A 15,027-nucleotide genomic window follows, 5' to 3' on the forward strand; every position below is an offset into this window, starting at 1 on the left:
ACTCCAGAGCGCAGGGATCATGGTACGATTCCCGGCACCAGCTCAGCTCAGCATCTGGTCAATAGCTCACCAAATCTACCCGACGGCTCCCAGCGCCCTGAAACCTTAAGGGGGTGATATGCTCACGCTTTACAAATATTGATTATTATTATAAGAACTAGGAGAATAAGGTCTTGAAGACACTATTGCAGATGAATAGTTAAAGATGATATACAAAATGAGAGACATGTTTTTCTTAGTGGAGCAGAGGCAATCCAAGCGGCTAGATTGGTCAGATGGCACTAACGCCCATCTTAAGATTCAGTCTGATAAACTAGCTAAGGTTTGCCTGCGCCATTCTCAGCAAGATTATTATACGGGTAGAATTACTGGTTTCCATTAGGCCTGGGCGGTAAATTCTGTTCCGCTCGCGGAATTTGGGTAATTTCGCGTTCCGAGGAGAACGCGAAATTGCCCAAAATTCTGTGTTACGTGACTTCGCAAATTTTTTTGCTTGTTTGCGTTCACAAAATGCGTGTTCGCGAGATATTTCCCCCCGAGCACGCAAACAGCAATTGCAAACAGTAAAAAAGCATTGCGAACAAGCAATTGCGCGTGTTCGCGGAATTTCTGCGCCACGCGGTTACGCAAATTCCATGAGACCTACGAGAAGCGAAGCACAGTACAATTTCTGCAGAAAACTCGCTAAAACAACTGTTCCTTCCTCAAGATGCCATCCTATGAATAATGCATGCTTGTGGGTCTTTGACACCCTTACCATTGCAGGCTCCTTTGAGGTCATTCCCTGCATGTCGAGGAAAGTGACTGAAGAAAAAAAATGGATTATCCTAACACTGTGACACACAATGTGAGGTTTAAATTACTCCAATTTAATATACGGCCCCACAGCTACTTGTCCCCAAAGAAACTTCATAGAATGTTTCCAGGATCATCTGGCAGGTGCCCCAGGCATGGGACAGATGGAGCGAACCTCTTACACATGTTTATGTCCTGTTCTAGGCCTGTAGCATACTCAGGTGCAATATTTGCTGGACCCACCACAGCCTATAGAGTAGTGTTTCAAAAACGGCGAGTCGTGAGCAGAAATTTGGTGGGTGGACAAAGTGAGAGCAATAAATAAAGTTGCCTTGAAATTCTGTTTAAATTGTCACATTTGCCAGGGCTTCAAAGACAGAGGTCAAATGTCAGGCTATGTCTTCCGATAAATTGCTGCAGGATTGGTGTTTACTTTCATTTCGCTGGCTGCAAATCGAGAGGAGTTTTTAAAGTGAACTATGTGATAATCTAGCTGGAGTATAGGAATTGTGAAAGGAAAGTCTCTGGAATGTCGTTTTTTGCAACACAAAACACAATGTAAATACCTGTAAATGAACTGTAAGGATGTAGCAGTTAGAAAAGTGAAACTGAAGCACGTTTCTCTAATTCTGAAGTGTGATGCAAACAGAGATGTTAATAGAATCAAAACAAATCAAGACACTAACTTGATGATACACAAATAATAAATATACACAGAAACCCGATCTACAAACGTTAGCGTTTGCGGGCTATATAGTTCTATCAGTAACACTGTATGTCTGTGCAGAGTTCGTGGCCATTTCAATGGAAAGTGTGCTGTTTGTTAATGACTGCGCTGCCACACGAAGGTTAAGCTGCACTCATAAAACGCCCCTCTACACGTCCATTAAAGGTAGGTGGGTCGTGAAAATTTGCCATTCTTAACAGTGGACCATGGTTCTAAAAAGGTTGGGAACCACAGAGAGTATCTCTAGTTATCAGGACAGGAGAGCAGGAAGGGTCACCCTAGATGAAATGTAGAAGGCCTCACATGATGCTGACTGGCATCTCTCGGATACAAGGTGCCATGAAGGTCAAGAGGCGGAGAAGTATTTATGTGCGCCCTGGTAGGAAATGGATCTTCTCAGCAGTTGAGAAAGACTAAATATTGCTCCTGGCAATGTAGCTCCAAACAAGTTGATATACTGGCACTGCGCCACTGGAGACTTAAGAAGGGTCCGTGCCAGGTTGTAGAAGGGGACATTGATCTGGCAGGAAGACTGCCCAAAGCGCCCAATCAACATTATACCAATTCTCACTATACTAGCAGCGGTTTAATGAAAGTGTTTCTAATGGGGTTTACCTGTGAAACTATGAAATAATACATACGACGCATTAGTGTAAATGTACCAACTGACCTCTGGGAATGATTTAGCCATGAAGGCTGCTAAATATGTCTTGGCGCCCGCGCACTGCACCAGGACACAATCAGCACCAGCCTAAGGCATAGCTCGGGATGAGCAGAAGGAAGCGGGGAAGCACAGCCACTGAGACTCAAACCTGCTTAAGAGATGGTGCAAGCAAAGAGGAGCCAGGTAAAGGGGAAGAATGAATATGTATCATTGTGTTTTGAAGAGACTGGGAAAACACGAAACTGTAGGTAGGCAGAGTGTGGGTAAAAGGGGTGGGGGTGGCAAAAAGGGCAAGAGAGTTAAGGGCAGAGGGCTCAGTTAAATGAACAGAAAACATGAGAGGAAGAGGGCAGATTGGCAGTACAATGCAGTCAATGGGCAAAAAAAAAATTACTGCCAAGGCGAGAAACAACCCGGGCTTGCCTAGTCAGTATGGTGAAGTGAGCACCTCACCCCTCATATTGCCCTCCTTCCATTTTCACTCCTCGAGCTGCAGTCACTGATTGTGTACCAGACTGACGGACGAACAGCGAAGGCCATCAGCCTGGGGCGGTGAAATCTCTGTGAGGCAAGGCAAAGCCAGAAGAATATTTTATTCGGCTTGAGACTCCTTAACAGAAGAAGCCTTACAGATGAACCCTAATCGAAGGAAAAGTTTGCTTCCTCTACAGACATGCCAATCATCTTGGAGAGTAGGCATTTACATTTTATTACTAAGAGATCCACAAACTTTTATTTAAAAAATCTAAATATATCGGATTGTAATTCAATTTTAAGAGACTTAATACAATGACCGCTCAGCCCTCCACAGGGCTTGGTCGCCCCACTCACTGCTGCCGCTCCTGCCTGCCTTTGCCGCCTCCTGCCTGCAGATTCCTTCGCTCGCTGCCCGCTGCTCCTGGGAATTTCCCGCTGCTCCTGGGAATTTCCCGCTGCTCCTGGGAATTTCCCGCTGCTTCTTGGAATTTCCCGCCGCTGCCTCCCTGCGGCCCCGCCCCCCTGTGATTCCATTTGCCGCCCCGCTCCCGCCACCCAGCTGCTCGTCCCTCCCGGCTCCTTACTTATAACGCCCCCAGAGCGACCGCACAGCGGACACGCGCAGCGGGAGCGCCGATTGAGCGCCGAAGGTGCGCCAAAGGTAAGCCCGTCTGCGCCCGTCCGCGCCTGGCCCGCGCCCAGCGCCAGGACCCCTGGCCCTCCCCGCCGAGGCAAGACGACCCGACTGACCTACGACGCCGCCACTCTCAACGCACTCAATGCCGGCCGGACCCACGCCTGCTGCCGAGCCACCCCGAGACGCACCCACGGACCCTTCACCTGCTGCACCTGCAAGTTCACCTGCCTCCGAACCTGCCCCGCACCCGCCAAGACAAACACCAGCAGCAACCACCTCAAGTGCATTCTGATCAACACCCGCTCCGTCCACAGACACGCCGTGGAACTCTGGAACCTCCTCGACGCTACATCACCGGACGTCGCCTTCCTCACGGAAACCTGGATGAACGCCTCCTCTGCACCCGACATCGCCATCGCCATCCCGGACGGGTACAAGATCATCAGGAGGGACCGCATCAACCAGACCGGAGGTGGCATCGCCATCGTCCACAGGAACACCATCCGCATCACGACCGACGCCAACGACTCCTTCGCCGCAGCCGAACATCTCCACTTCCAGATTCACACCGACCCTAAGACGACCCTCAGAGGCACCCTCGTCTACAGACCCCCGGGACCACGCACACAATTCAGCAAAGACATCACAGACTTCATCAGCCCGCACGCCCTCCCCTCCACTGACTACATCCTCCTCGGGGACCTCAACTTCCACCTGGAGAACAACAAGGACCGCAACACCACCGCCCTGCTGGAAAACCTCGCCAACCTCGGACTCAAGCAACTGGTCAACACCCCCACCCACTACGCCGGCCACACGCTTGATCCCGTCTTCTCTTCCAGCAAGTACATCACCTTCAGCCACGCCACCGGACTCCACTGGACCGACCACAGCTGCGTCCACTTCAGCTTCAAAAGATCCACGACCCACCACCACCCGCAACAGGTACCTCACAGGAATTGGAGCAAGATCACCGCAGACCAGCTCACCACCTCCCTCAGCCAGAGCCCACCCGCCAACACAACGGACCCCAATGAAGCAGCCCGCAACTTCACACAGTGGCTGACCGCCTGCGCCGACGACCTCACGCCACTAAAGAACCCTCCCAGCAGACCCAGAAGCAAGAAGGCATCCTGGTTCACCGACGACCTCAAGGACTCCAAGAAGACCTGCCGCACCCTCGAGAAAGCCTGGCTCCTCGACCGGACCACCGACAACATGACCGCCCTCAAACACGCTACCCGCAAGCACCACCAGCTCATCCGCACCACCAAGAAGAAATCCCTGAAGGAACGACTGGACAACAACGCCCACGACAGCAAAGAGCTCTTCACTATCGTCAAGGAGTTCTCCAACCCCAGCACCGGCACCAACGACATCACTCCGTCACAAGACCTCTGCGACTCCCTCGCCTCGTTCTTCCACCGCAAGATCGCCGACATCCACAACAGCTTCGGCGCCCCACCCACGCACCCAACCGTCGAACCAACGCCCCCCACCGCCACCCTTCGCACCTGGACCGCGGTGACCACCAAAGACACAGCCCGCACGATGAACACCATCCACTCTGGATCACCGACCGACCCCTGCCCACACCACGTCTTCAACAAGGCCGACTCCACCATCGCACCCCAACTCCGGAACATCATCAGCGCCTCCTTCAACACCGCCACCTTCCCGGAGAGCTGAAAGCACGCCGAGATCAGCGCCCTCCTGAAGAAACCTACAGCGGACCCCACCGATCTCAAAAACTTCCGCCCCATCTCGCTCCTCCCTTTTCCTGCTAAAGTCATCGAGAAGATCGTCAACAGACAGCTGACCGCCTTCCTCGAGACGAACGGATCCCTCGACCCCTCGCAGTCCGGCTTCAGAGCCAACCACAGCACCGAGACCGGCCTCATCGCAGCCACCGACGACATCCGGACCCTGCTCGACAAGGGGGAAACAGTGGCCCTCATCCTCCTGGAGAGCCACCGACGACATCCTGGACCCCTCCCTCTCGATGACCAGACAAGTCAACGCCGTCTCCTCATCGTGCTTCAACACCCTGCGTATGCTTCGCAAGATCTTCCGCTGGATCCCGACCGAGACCAGGAAGACTCCCTCGCCTCGTTCTTCCACCGCAAGATCGCCGACATCCACAACAGCTTCGGCGCCCCACCCACGCACCCAACCGTCGAACCAATGCCCCCCACCGCCACCCTTCGTACCTGGACCGCGGTGACCACCAAAGACACAGCCCGCACGATGAACACCATCCACTCCGGATCACCGACCGACCCCTGCCCACACCACGTCTTCAACAAGGCCGACTCCACCATCGCACCCCAACTCCGGAACATCATCAACGCCTCCTTCAACACCGCCACCTTCCTGGAGAGCTGAAAGCACGCCGAGATCAGCGCCCTCCTGAAGAAACCTACAGCGGACCCCACCGATCTCAAAAACTTCCGCCCCATCTCGCTCCTCCCTTTTCCTGCTAAAGTCATCGAGAAGATCGTCAACAGACAGCTGACCGCCTTCCTCGAGACGAACGGATCCCTCGACCCCTCGCAGTCCGGCTTCAGAGCCAACCACAGCACCGAGACCGGCCTCATCGCAGCCACCGACGACATCCAGACCCTGCTCGACAAGGGGGAAACAGTGGCCCTCATCCTCCTGGAGAGCCACCGACGACATCCTGGACCCCTCCCTCTCGATGACCAGACAAGTCAACGCCGTCTCCTCATCGTGCTTCAACACCCTGCGTATGCTTCGCAAGATCTTCCGCTGGATCCCGACCGAGACCAGGAAGACTGTCACCCAGGCACTCGTCACCAGCCGACTGGACTACGGAAACGCCCTCTACGCCGGAACCACAGCCAAGCTACAGAAAAGACTCCAGCGCATCCAGAACGCCTCCGCCCGACTCATCCTGGATGTCCCCCGACGCAGCCACATCTCCAGCCACCTGAGGAACCTGCACTGGCTCCCCGTCGACAAGAGGATCACGTTCCGGCTCTTCACCCACGCACACAAGTCTCTCCACGACCTGGGCCCCAAGTACCTCAACGACCGCCTGACCTTCTACACGCCAACCCGCCAGCTACGGTCCACCAGCCTCGCCCTCGCAGCCGTACCACGCATCCGAAGAGCCACCGCCGGAGGAAGATCCTTCTCTTACCTGGCTGCCAAGACTTGGAACTCCCTCCCCATCCACCTTCGGCTGACCCAGGACCATCTCGCCTTCAGGAAACAACTCAAGACCTGGCTGTTCGAGCAGTAGCATACCCCTCCCCCAAGCGCCTTGAGACCCTCCCGGGTGAGTAGTGCGCTATACAAATGGCATGATTGATTGATTGATTGAATATATTGAGTGTAAAATCTTACACAAATGTAGGGTCATTGGTATTAAAGATTTTAGCTTTCACAAACCTTCTAATTCAGTAAATCTCAGGGTTTGAATATGTTAAAACCCTTTTTCTAATGTGCTAACAGAAATTAAAACATTGGAATGTTGAGAGCTCCTTTTAAGACAAAGAAGTGGCTGAGGGTGAATAACGGCTAGGATAGGCCTTCTGCTCCAACATGCCAATGTTTCTTTCGGTTTCTCTCTTTTTAATTTAGAACATTTTACCCCTCAGTGGGTGGAATGTTCTAATAGCCTTCTGGAATGTTCAAATGTGTTCTAATAATGGTGGAATGTTCTAATAGCCTTCTAATAACCTTCTGCCTCAGACTATATCAGTTGTTAAAATCCCTTACCTAGTTCGGTTTAAGGCCTTTAACAAACGGTATATCCCTTGGCAGCAGCCTGTAAGTCTAGTGTAAAATCAAAAAATGTTGGGTTTCATTATGCAGAATACATTTAGCGATTCGGGGAAAGTTTTTCCAAATCTCTTAATAAGTTAAGCAATGGATATCAAATCGATTTTTGGAAGGGGTGTGTCCCCTTCAAATTAAACATGTGTATCAATGGTTTGAGACCATAATTTCATCGACCGAGGAGAGAAGTACAACACCGCAGAGAGGCATCACAGTCACCAGCTCATTTCAGAGGAATTTCTTTGACATTTGGTGCTCGTCCTTTCCATTTGCATTCAGACGTCAAGCGGATAGATAAATACAATTCTTCACACTAGAAAACAAAATGCTTCCCTGTGGATGATCCAAAACGTGAATAGCAGTGGCAACAAAGCCAATGGCTGAAGGGTGTGACCTCCCCTTTGCCTTTTCTATGTGTTCTAAATGTGGGCGGATCCACAATGGGAATGACACTTCAGGTAAGCAATGGCTGAAAGGGGCTGACCCTCTCTATTTATTCATATTTTAGCGCTGTGTCATTTATGATCACAATCTGGCAAGACAGCTATAGTTGCCTTTTAAATCAGATAAGGGTGTCCGAAAAAAATGATGTTTAACAGAAAAGGCCAGGCTTCGAGACACTGTAACCTGCAAGCACAACGTGAGGAGTTAACCACACAAAGAAAAACCAATGTTGGGGGCCAGTTTAGAAGTATCAGGGTACTTCTGTGGAAAAAAGTACTTTAAAAGGCAATAGAAGATCGACTGCCTTTTATTCCCACTAAAAGCATAATTTCTGTGCGCACAGAAAACGTGCTACCACAAAGCAGCGCCAGACAAGTGTATAGCACCCAAACACTGCAAACCATGGTAATATCGTCCTGTTAGGTCAAAAACACGGTTATTACTACGACATATATGTTTATACCGCGACTTTTTCGCTTGAGAAAACAAAAATAAATATCCTTTTTAAATGACACGCAGCACCTTTCCCTCTTACATATTTAGAAATAGGATAAATGCAAGAAGGAAGCTCCCCGCCCCAGGTGCCTCGCCCCCTGCCAAGTATTTGTTTATCCAGCGCCACTCCGAGCCCCTATCTGTGTAATGACTTCCTCTCGGCTCCGGGGTGATTACCCACACGGCTGGTCACTTTATTGCTTTATAATGCTTGTTTATTTAGTTTACTGCAGCAGCAACGTGCACGAAGGAAGCGGACTCACCGTACTCCTTGCGAAGGTGGTCTGGAATGTGGGGTTCATAACCTTCCTTCTCGGGCACCTCTATGAAGTCACCGTCATCTTCGTCGTCAGAAGCCTTCGACTAATTTAAAAACAAGTCATGCAATAAATGTAAAAAAAGAAAGGCGTTTCACTACAATAACAGTGCATAGATACATTAATTCAGGGCCGTGCTATAGACAAATCATGCAATAAATGTAAAAAGAAAGGCATTTTATCAGCGTTTGTACAGCAGGTAGAGCCAATATTGTTTCATAGGTTGATAAATCAAACTTCAATCCGATTGTATAACTAGGATTCAGAAGTGCAAGGGATTTCATAGATCTAAGATTTTTTTTAGTGGAAGGAAGTCTGGGTTATAGTGAACCCTTGTGTGTGTTATACGATATTGAGTACAGGTCTGCCCAAAGTTTGTGACATTTTAGAAAAGCCATTGTTACAGCTTTCCACCCTTGGGGTTGCACTTGTTCACAAAATCAACATTCTATTTTTGACATTTGAATTTCAAAGGGCAAGAGACAACAACTAACATATATAGGTATCTGCCAAAGGTGATCCCATTCTGGGTTGGCCCCCAGAATCAATTCCATACCATTGTCTTTCTTTTGGTTTGATTCATAGTCATTTGAATTCCTTATGTGTTAAGTCTCCTTAGGAAAGCAGTGTCTCTAGCACTACGTTGTCCCCTTTACTGTACTAACAGTTTTAATACCGCCTCCATCTTGCAGCTGAATCCAATCCAACTGGCGGTGATGTTCGCCCACACTGTACACCAGTAAGAATGCTCAAATGTGGCCACAGTGATTGCGTCAAACGCCTGTCACGTGGAAAGCGTGCAGGGACTCCGTATGTGGCTGAAAGAGTTTTAGTGTTCTGTAGCGGAGGTTTTGAAATATTTAACTAAGTACTGACCTGCAATTTAAAGTCCATGTTAACTCTCACCCTACTTAGCGGCAAGTCTTTTAGAACCAATGAAACGAAATAAAAAATGGTGTGCGTGCGGACACACTTTACTCTAATACCACGTCATGTACCTCTGGTTTTCCTCACAGTTCCTCTCTATGGCTTTGTCTGAAATTGTAATGTGCAGTGCCAACTTTTTTACCATGACTTGTTTTTACATTACATGTACAAGTAAGGAAAACAGTTTGGAATCAGATGAACTGACACTTAGTGGACCTGCCTGTGGGTTAGAGTGTATATTGCAGTTTATGGGGGTGAGACAATATTGCTTCCATATTAGTTAGACAGCTCCTTCCTCGCCCTTGGTCCTGCTCTGTTGTTTGATTTTATTTAGCCCCGAGTCGTCCTGCATATTTAGAAAGCACGAAGACAGAGAGAGGCAGGTGAATAGTCATCTGTGTTTCTCAGCACAAAAATTGTCACTGAATTACTTTGATCACTCAAGAGTTCATTGAAATAAAGCGGAGAACACGATTATGCGGTCATATGTCAATTATTTTAGATATTCTATTTAGTGTCCTAAAACATTTCTGTGAAAGGCGGTGCCAGGGGGTTGTTTACATCCTTTGTCACAATTTATGGAAGGTGAAATTCCTTTGCTTTACCTTTATTTTACCGCTTGAATCGTGTGTTGGACTATTTATTTATTCATTGTGTGCTTTCCTTAGCATGGTACTTGCTTGCTTGCTTACCAGAATGGGGGAGGGTGGGTGACATCTCGTGCATAGAATCTTGGTGGGCGTTTCGGGGTCACGAGGCAATTCTATTGACATTTGGACTCTGTTGCATGGCCTAGCGTATGATGAGCTGATTTCTGTGGGCGCTTGCGTGCCCCTGATGCACATAATGCTCTTCACAGGTTCTCACTTAATGTTTTCTTTATCTCGCCAGACACATCACGACGATGTGTGTACCGCAGGCAATAAGAATTATAAGGCTGCCTGACGAATATCCTGCAATAGAAAAGTGTTTTCCGCCCTCGTCCGACAGCACAACTATATTTCCCGTAGAAAGGCCTGCTTGGTGATATTTATGGATGTTTCATAATTGCATTAGCATGTCGTTATAAAATGTATGACCCTTTTCCTCACCAGGACTTTCAAATGTCTGCATGTGACCGGGTTAGTTTTTAAACAAACCAGTCATTTAAATCACATGGTGGCTGCAAATTTTAGCTCATGATTGCCACTTCGGTGTACTGGTGAACAGTCGGCACTGTGCACAAACAGAGCTCGCGCCCTCAGACTCCGGAAATATCATTCTTCTAGGAAAGAAAGTAGCCATCCGAATCTAATCCGCGCTGCAGTTATATATTCTAGTTCAGGAACTGTGTTGATCAAAACATGGCTTCTTACCGACACTTTGTTTCCTCGTAGAGTAAAGCAAACAGCTGGGCAGGATTTCTGAACTGCTTATTTCATGCATGAGATAACAAGCATTGACCGCGCGGAAATGAAAAAAAAACAAGCATTGGCCGTGCGGCCGCGAAATGAAAAACAAGCATTGGCCGTGCGGCAGTACAGCCGCGGGGCAGTGAAATTGGCAGCAGGGGGAGGGGGCATGGGCGATTCCCTTTCGGGAGAGTGCAACCATATGGCGCCGTGCGCTCCCGAAAGGAAATCGCCAAGATGTGCACACGTTGCATTGCAAGCAATGCAACACGTGCATGTTTTTGCCCCCAAAGCTGTGGCCATGGCTATAGGTCTCAGTCCTATGCAACGCATGCGTGTTGCGTAGGTCGAGACCTAACAAGCAGACAAGGGAGAATTATAATGAGTGAGTACTTCTTGAAGGAACTTTCGGTACAAACTCCCTGGCGGCGAATTTGCATTTAAACAAAGGCATGAGGATCTTTTAAGTTGTGTTTATTTAAAACCTCCAAAACTGTATTTCGGACACAAAAACATGGTTTATCTACTGCAAATTTTCTTTGAGTCCAGTCCTGAAACCGATGGCACAAATTGAATAACGTACAGAAAATCACAAACAAAGCTACATGAAATGGGTCTAATCACATTAAACTTTGCAAGGATGTGCCTCAAAGCACTGTTTGGAAATTTGACACTACCTACACAGGAGTGCGATTGCGGACTTAAGAACACGTGAGAACGACAAATGAATAAAACATTTCATTGCAAGCAGGGGCGTATCTTCGGGAGGTGGGTGGTGGGGTTTGGGGTGTTACACCCCCTAATAAATATATTTTCTGGCAAATAGTTGGGTACAGATGCCTTCAGTTGGGTATGGTGAGGTGTCTGTCGGATTTGACCAGGAATTTTTACATAAACGGAGGCAAAAACGCACACACACACTCTCTGCTTTGAAAGTCTTAAAAAGTATTGGTTATTTTACAAAATATTGTGTTTTTCTCATTTACTACCCCTGCCAACCCACATTCCTTTGCCTTTCTACCAGGGATTGCTCCTCCACTATGGCGGAGGAGCGTTGCCTTATTGCTGAAAGGAAGCAGACAGAAGAAAATGAAAATGAAAATAAAAATAGATTATAGTCATTTTATTTTTCACTTCCAGTCCTCAAGTCTAGGACGGGGCGGAGCCATGTCACAGCGTCAGCAGGAGGTGCTGTAGGCACCGAACATGCGCATGTCAGTTTGGCGGGCCGTCTTAGGACGGGCAAACTTACACGCACACTTGGATATCTCCAGGTTGGTCGTTGGAGATATCAGCAGTGCTCAGGGGCATATGATCAAAGTCGCTGCTGGAGCGTGAAACAGGCTTGCTTCGTCCAATCCCAGCGCTTTTCTCATGCTGGGAGAAATAGTGTAGTAAATAGAGAAAGCAAACTGGAGACTTTCAGGTAAAACATGCTGGTTTATTGGAAGGAACAGCCGAGAGGACACTACACCAGCTGACCAGACCGGCAACTGAGATTCAACGTACTCTGGTCACAAGGTGCTAGAATACTCGCAGGTATTCTAGAAGGGAAAGGGAAGTAGGAAACATAGAGGAAGGGTTTTACATTGGCTGAAGGCAATGATGAAACAGGTGAGAATATACAACAAATAGCAGGAGAGCAGCGTTGGGATTGAGTGGGGAATCTGGGAGACTGTACTCATGGGTATTGCACTGCCGGAAGTAGAGGAAAAGCGCGGCGCGGGAGCTGTAGACCACGGAGGCGTCGGCCAGCAGTGGCAGCAAAAGGTAAGTGAACATTTTTTGGGGGGGATTTTTTTTCCCCAAGCTGCTTCCACCCCCATGTCATTAAAAATTGCACTGCCTTCAGCCTCAACTCAAGAGCTCTCAATCGTAGCCTGTTATAAACACCATTTATAACGGGTCACAATTGAGAGCTTTGAGGTTGCGCCTTAGAGCATTACTGGTTTCTCATAGTGCCTGTGAGTCAAAATGTTTGCCAGATTGCCCCCCACTTTCAAATACAAGCAGCTGCCACTGTATACTCCTCTTACACCTGAAGTCATAATGTAATAGTCACCAACTTCAAATCCAAAGATGTTATTAAAATGGTATTATGGTCCACAATACATTTACATCTAGATCTTAGCCACTTGTTAATAGACTTAGTAAAGTGAAAAGTCACATAAATAAATAAAATGTTCTACGTTTGATCAAGGAAGAATGCCCCTTTGTCTTGGACAGCCTTGTTATACGACAAATTGGAACGATAGCTCATGGAATCTATATATTTGTAAATTCTAGCCTTCAATATGACAGATCAGTGTTGCAGTGGGTGGAATCTTTACAAACCACAGTAGTATGTTCACTTATTGTATTCGTTTGTCATCACATGGCTGCTGAAGGGGGCATTACCATCGCAAAGGGGCCGATTCTCAGAATCGTCCCGTTTCCGAACGGGAAAAAGCCTTTTGGGATGTATTATCCCAAAAGGCCCTGGCAAAATAGGGAATCGCAAAATTTACGATTCCTTATTTTGAGAAAGCATTTAAGGAATCACAATTTGCGATTTCTTAAATGCGATGTAAAAAGCACCCAAGTTGTGCGATTTCTCCTTAAGAATTCGCAAATTACCACCTACTTCAAGTTTGTGGTAATTTGCAATGTCTTTGAAAAATGAACTTTTTTGCATTTTTCAAAGTGCCATGTTGCGCACATACATGCCCTTAGGGCATGTATGTGTGCCACATGTGCACACATGTACATTCAGGGGTCCAACAGGGTGTCCTTTTGACACCATGGCACCCTTGAAATTGCATGCTCAATTTGTGATTCTCTAATTGCGAACCACAATATGCGATTCGCAATTAAGGAATATGTAGGATTCGCAAAATTATTTACAAATCCTACACGTAGGAGAGTAGGTCTGCTATCCTATGTTCACCCCATTTTTTTGCTTTTTGCTTCACTGGTTTTCGATTTAATGTGGCTGAGGGCCTGCTAATCAGACCCACAGCCCTGCTGTTCTCTCTCTAAATTTCACACTATGTACTTTAGGGACATCACCAATTGGGATTTGGGTCACTCTTATGAGTCCCTGTACAGTGTACTATAGGTACCCAGGGGATAGGTGCACCCATGGCCTACAAGGGGCTGCAGCATATATTTTGCCAACCCTGGCTGGCCATCCGAACTGACACAACTGGCTGATCACTCAGCTGGGGCAAGGTCGTGTAATCACCCCTTGCTTAGATATAGTATACCTATGTCTAACCTTATATCTGGACACATATACACCTATAGGTCACTCCTATGGCAGGCCTTAACAATCCTGAAGGCAAAGTGCTTGGTTTTATGTGAGATGGTGCTCTAGCATGAGCTGAGCCTGTCTGCAGCTTTTGGAACCATGTCCTTCTAGCTGTTCCAGGGTATTGCCATACCATATACTCTTAAGTGCATTATGAACCTCACGGTTAAATGCTATCTTTGGTTTGGCTTTATCAAAACATGTTGTGTAAGGTTTCATACGCTTTGGAATACTATCCCCTCGCCAATTCTGGCGACGGGGGTAGCATTTCACCCTTCTAGAGGGAGAAGACATGTTACTTTCATTAATCCCGGTTAAAGTTAACCAGAGCCTCAGAATCACAAAATGGATGCCGCTGCCACAGACACAAGTCTGACCTCCTGCTGCTGGGAGTCCTTCCAGCGAGGGAGGCTTGGACAATAGGTTTCCTGTCACAGGAGATAGTGGATTGGAGCAGGGAGGGCTGAATGAAAGGAGACACTGCCTGGGGCACACAAGGTGTCCCATGCATAGGTTAGTTCAAACCAGTGCTGGGGCACTCCAGCCCCAGCTCTGGCGCGAAACTGGACAAAGGGAAAGGGGTGTAACCACCCCCTTCCTGGGTCCCACCCATAGGAGGGACCTAGCAGGTAATCCAGCCCCTAGATTTGGTATATAGGTAGGAGCTGTGACCTTAGACTTTAGATAATCCTGACTGAAACTCTGATACGAAACTCTGGACCCTTCCACATCCTACTCGACGTAGAAGACTGAAGAATCTCCCTTGTGGTCAAGGAGTGACCACCCTGTGCAAGCAGGCACCATCAAGCGCTCAACAGTTTGCTTTGTCGTTGCTCCCGCCGGAGCTTGAACACAGAGCCTGACAAGACCCGGACTTCCAGACTTCCTTCGACCCGAGCCACAGCAAAGCTGAGACCCGTGGAGGCGACGCGAGACGTGGGACCGGCCATCTTGGAAAGCCAGCGAATCGCTTTCCGTGCAACTTCTGAGGCACCCTCGAAGTTGTGCATTGGGGTTTAAGAAGCCCCAGCCCCGAGCACCAACTGCAACAAAGATCACC

At 48.2% G+C, this 15,027-nt stretch overlaps 1 protein-coding gene across 2 annotated transcripts in view; it reads right to left on the bottom strand.

Annotated features, from left to right (window-relative positions):
- UVSSA (UV stimulated scaffold protein A) overlaps positions 1–15,027 on the bottom strand; it is a 262,208-nt gene that overhangs the window by 126,900 nt on the left and 120,281 nt on the right. For both annotated transcript variants that reach the window (XM_078678640.1, XM_078678639.1), the window contains exon 8: positions 8,307–8,406. In XM_078678640.1, the coding sequence (XP_078534766.1) occupies positions 8,307–8,406 (100 nt within the window). The remainder of the gene's footprint in view (positions 1–8,306; positions 8,407–15,027) is intronic.

The sequence above is a fragment of the Lissotriton helveticus genome, chromosome 2_2, assembly GCF_964261635.1.
Source record: "Lissotriton helveticus chromosome 2_2, aLisHel1.1, whole genome shotgun sequence".
In the NCBI taxonomy this organism is placed as follows: domain Eukaryota; kingdom Metazoa; phylum Chordata; class Amphibia; order Caudata; family Salamandridae; genus Lissotriton; species Lissotriton helveticus.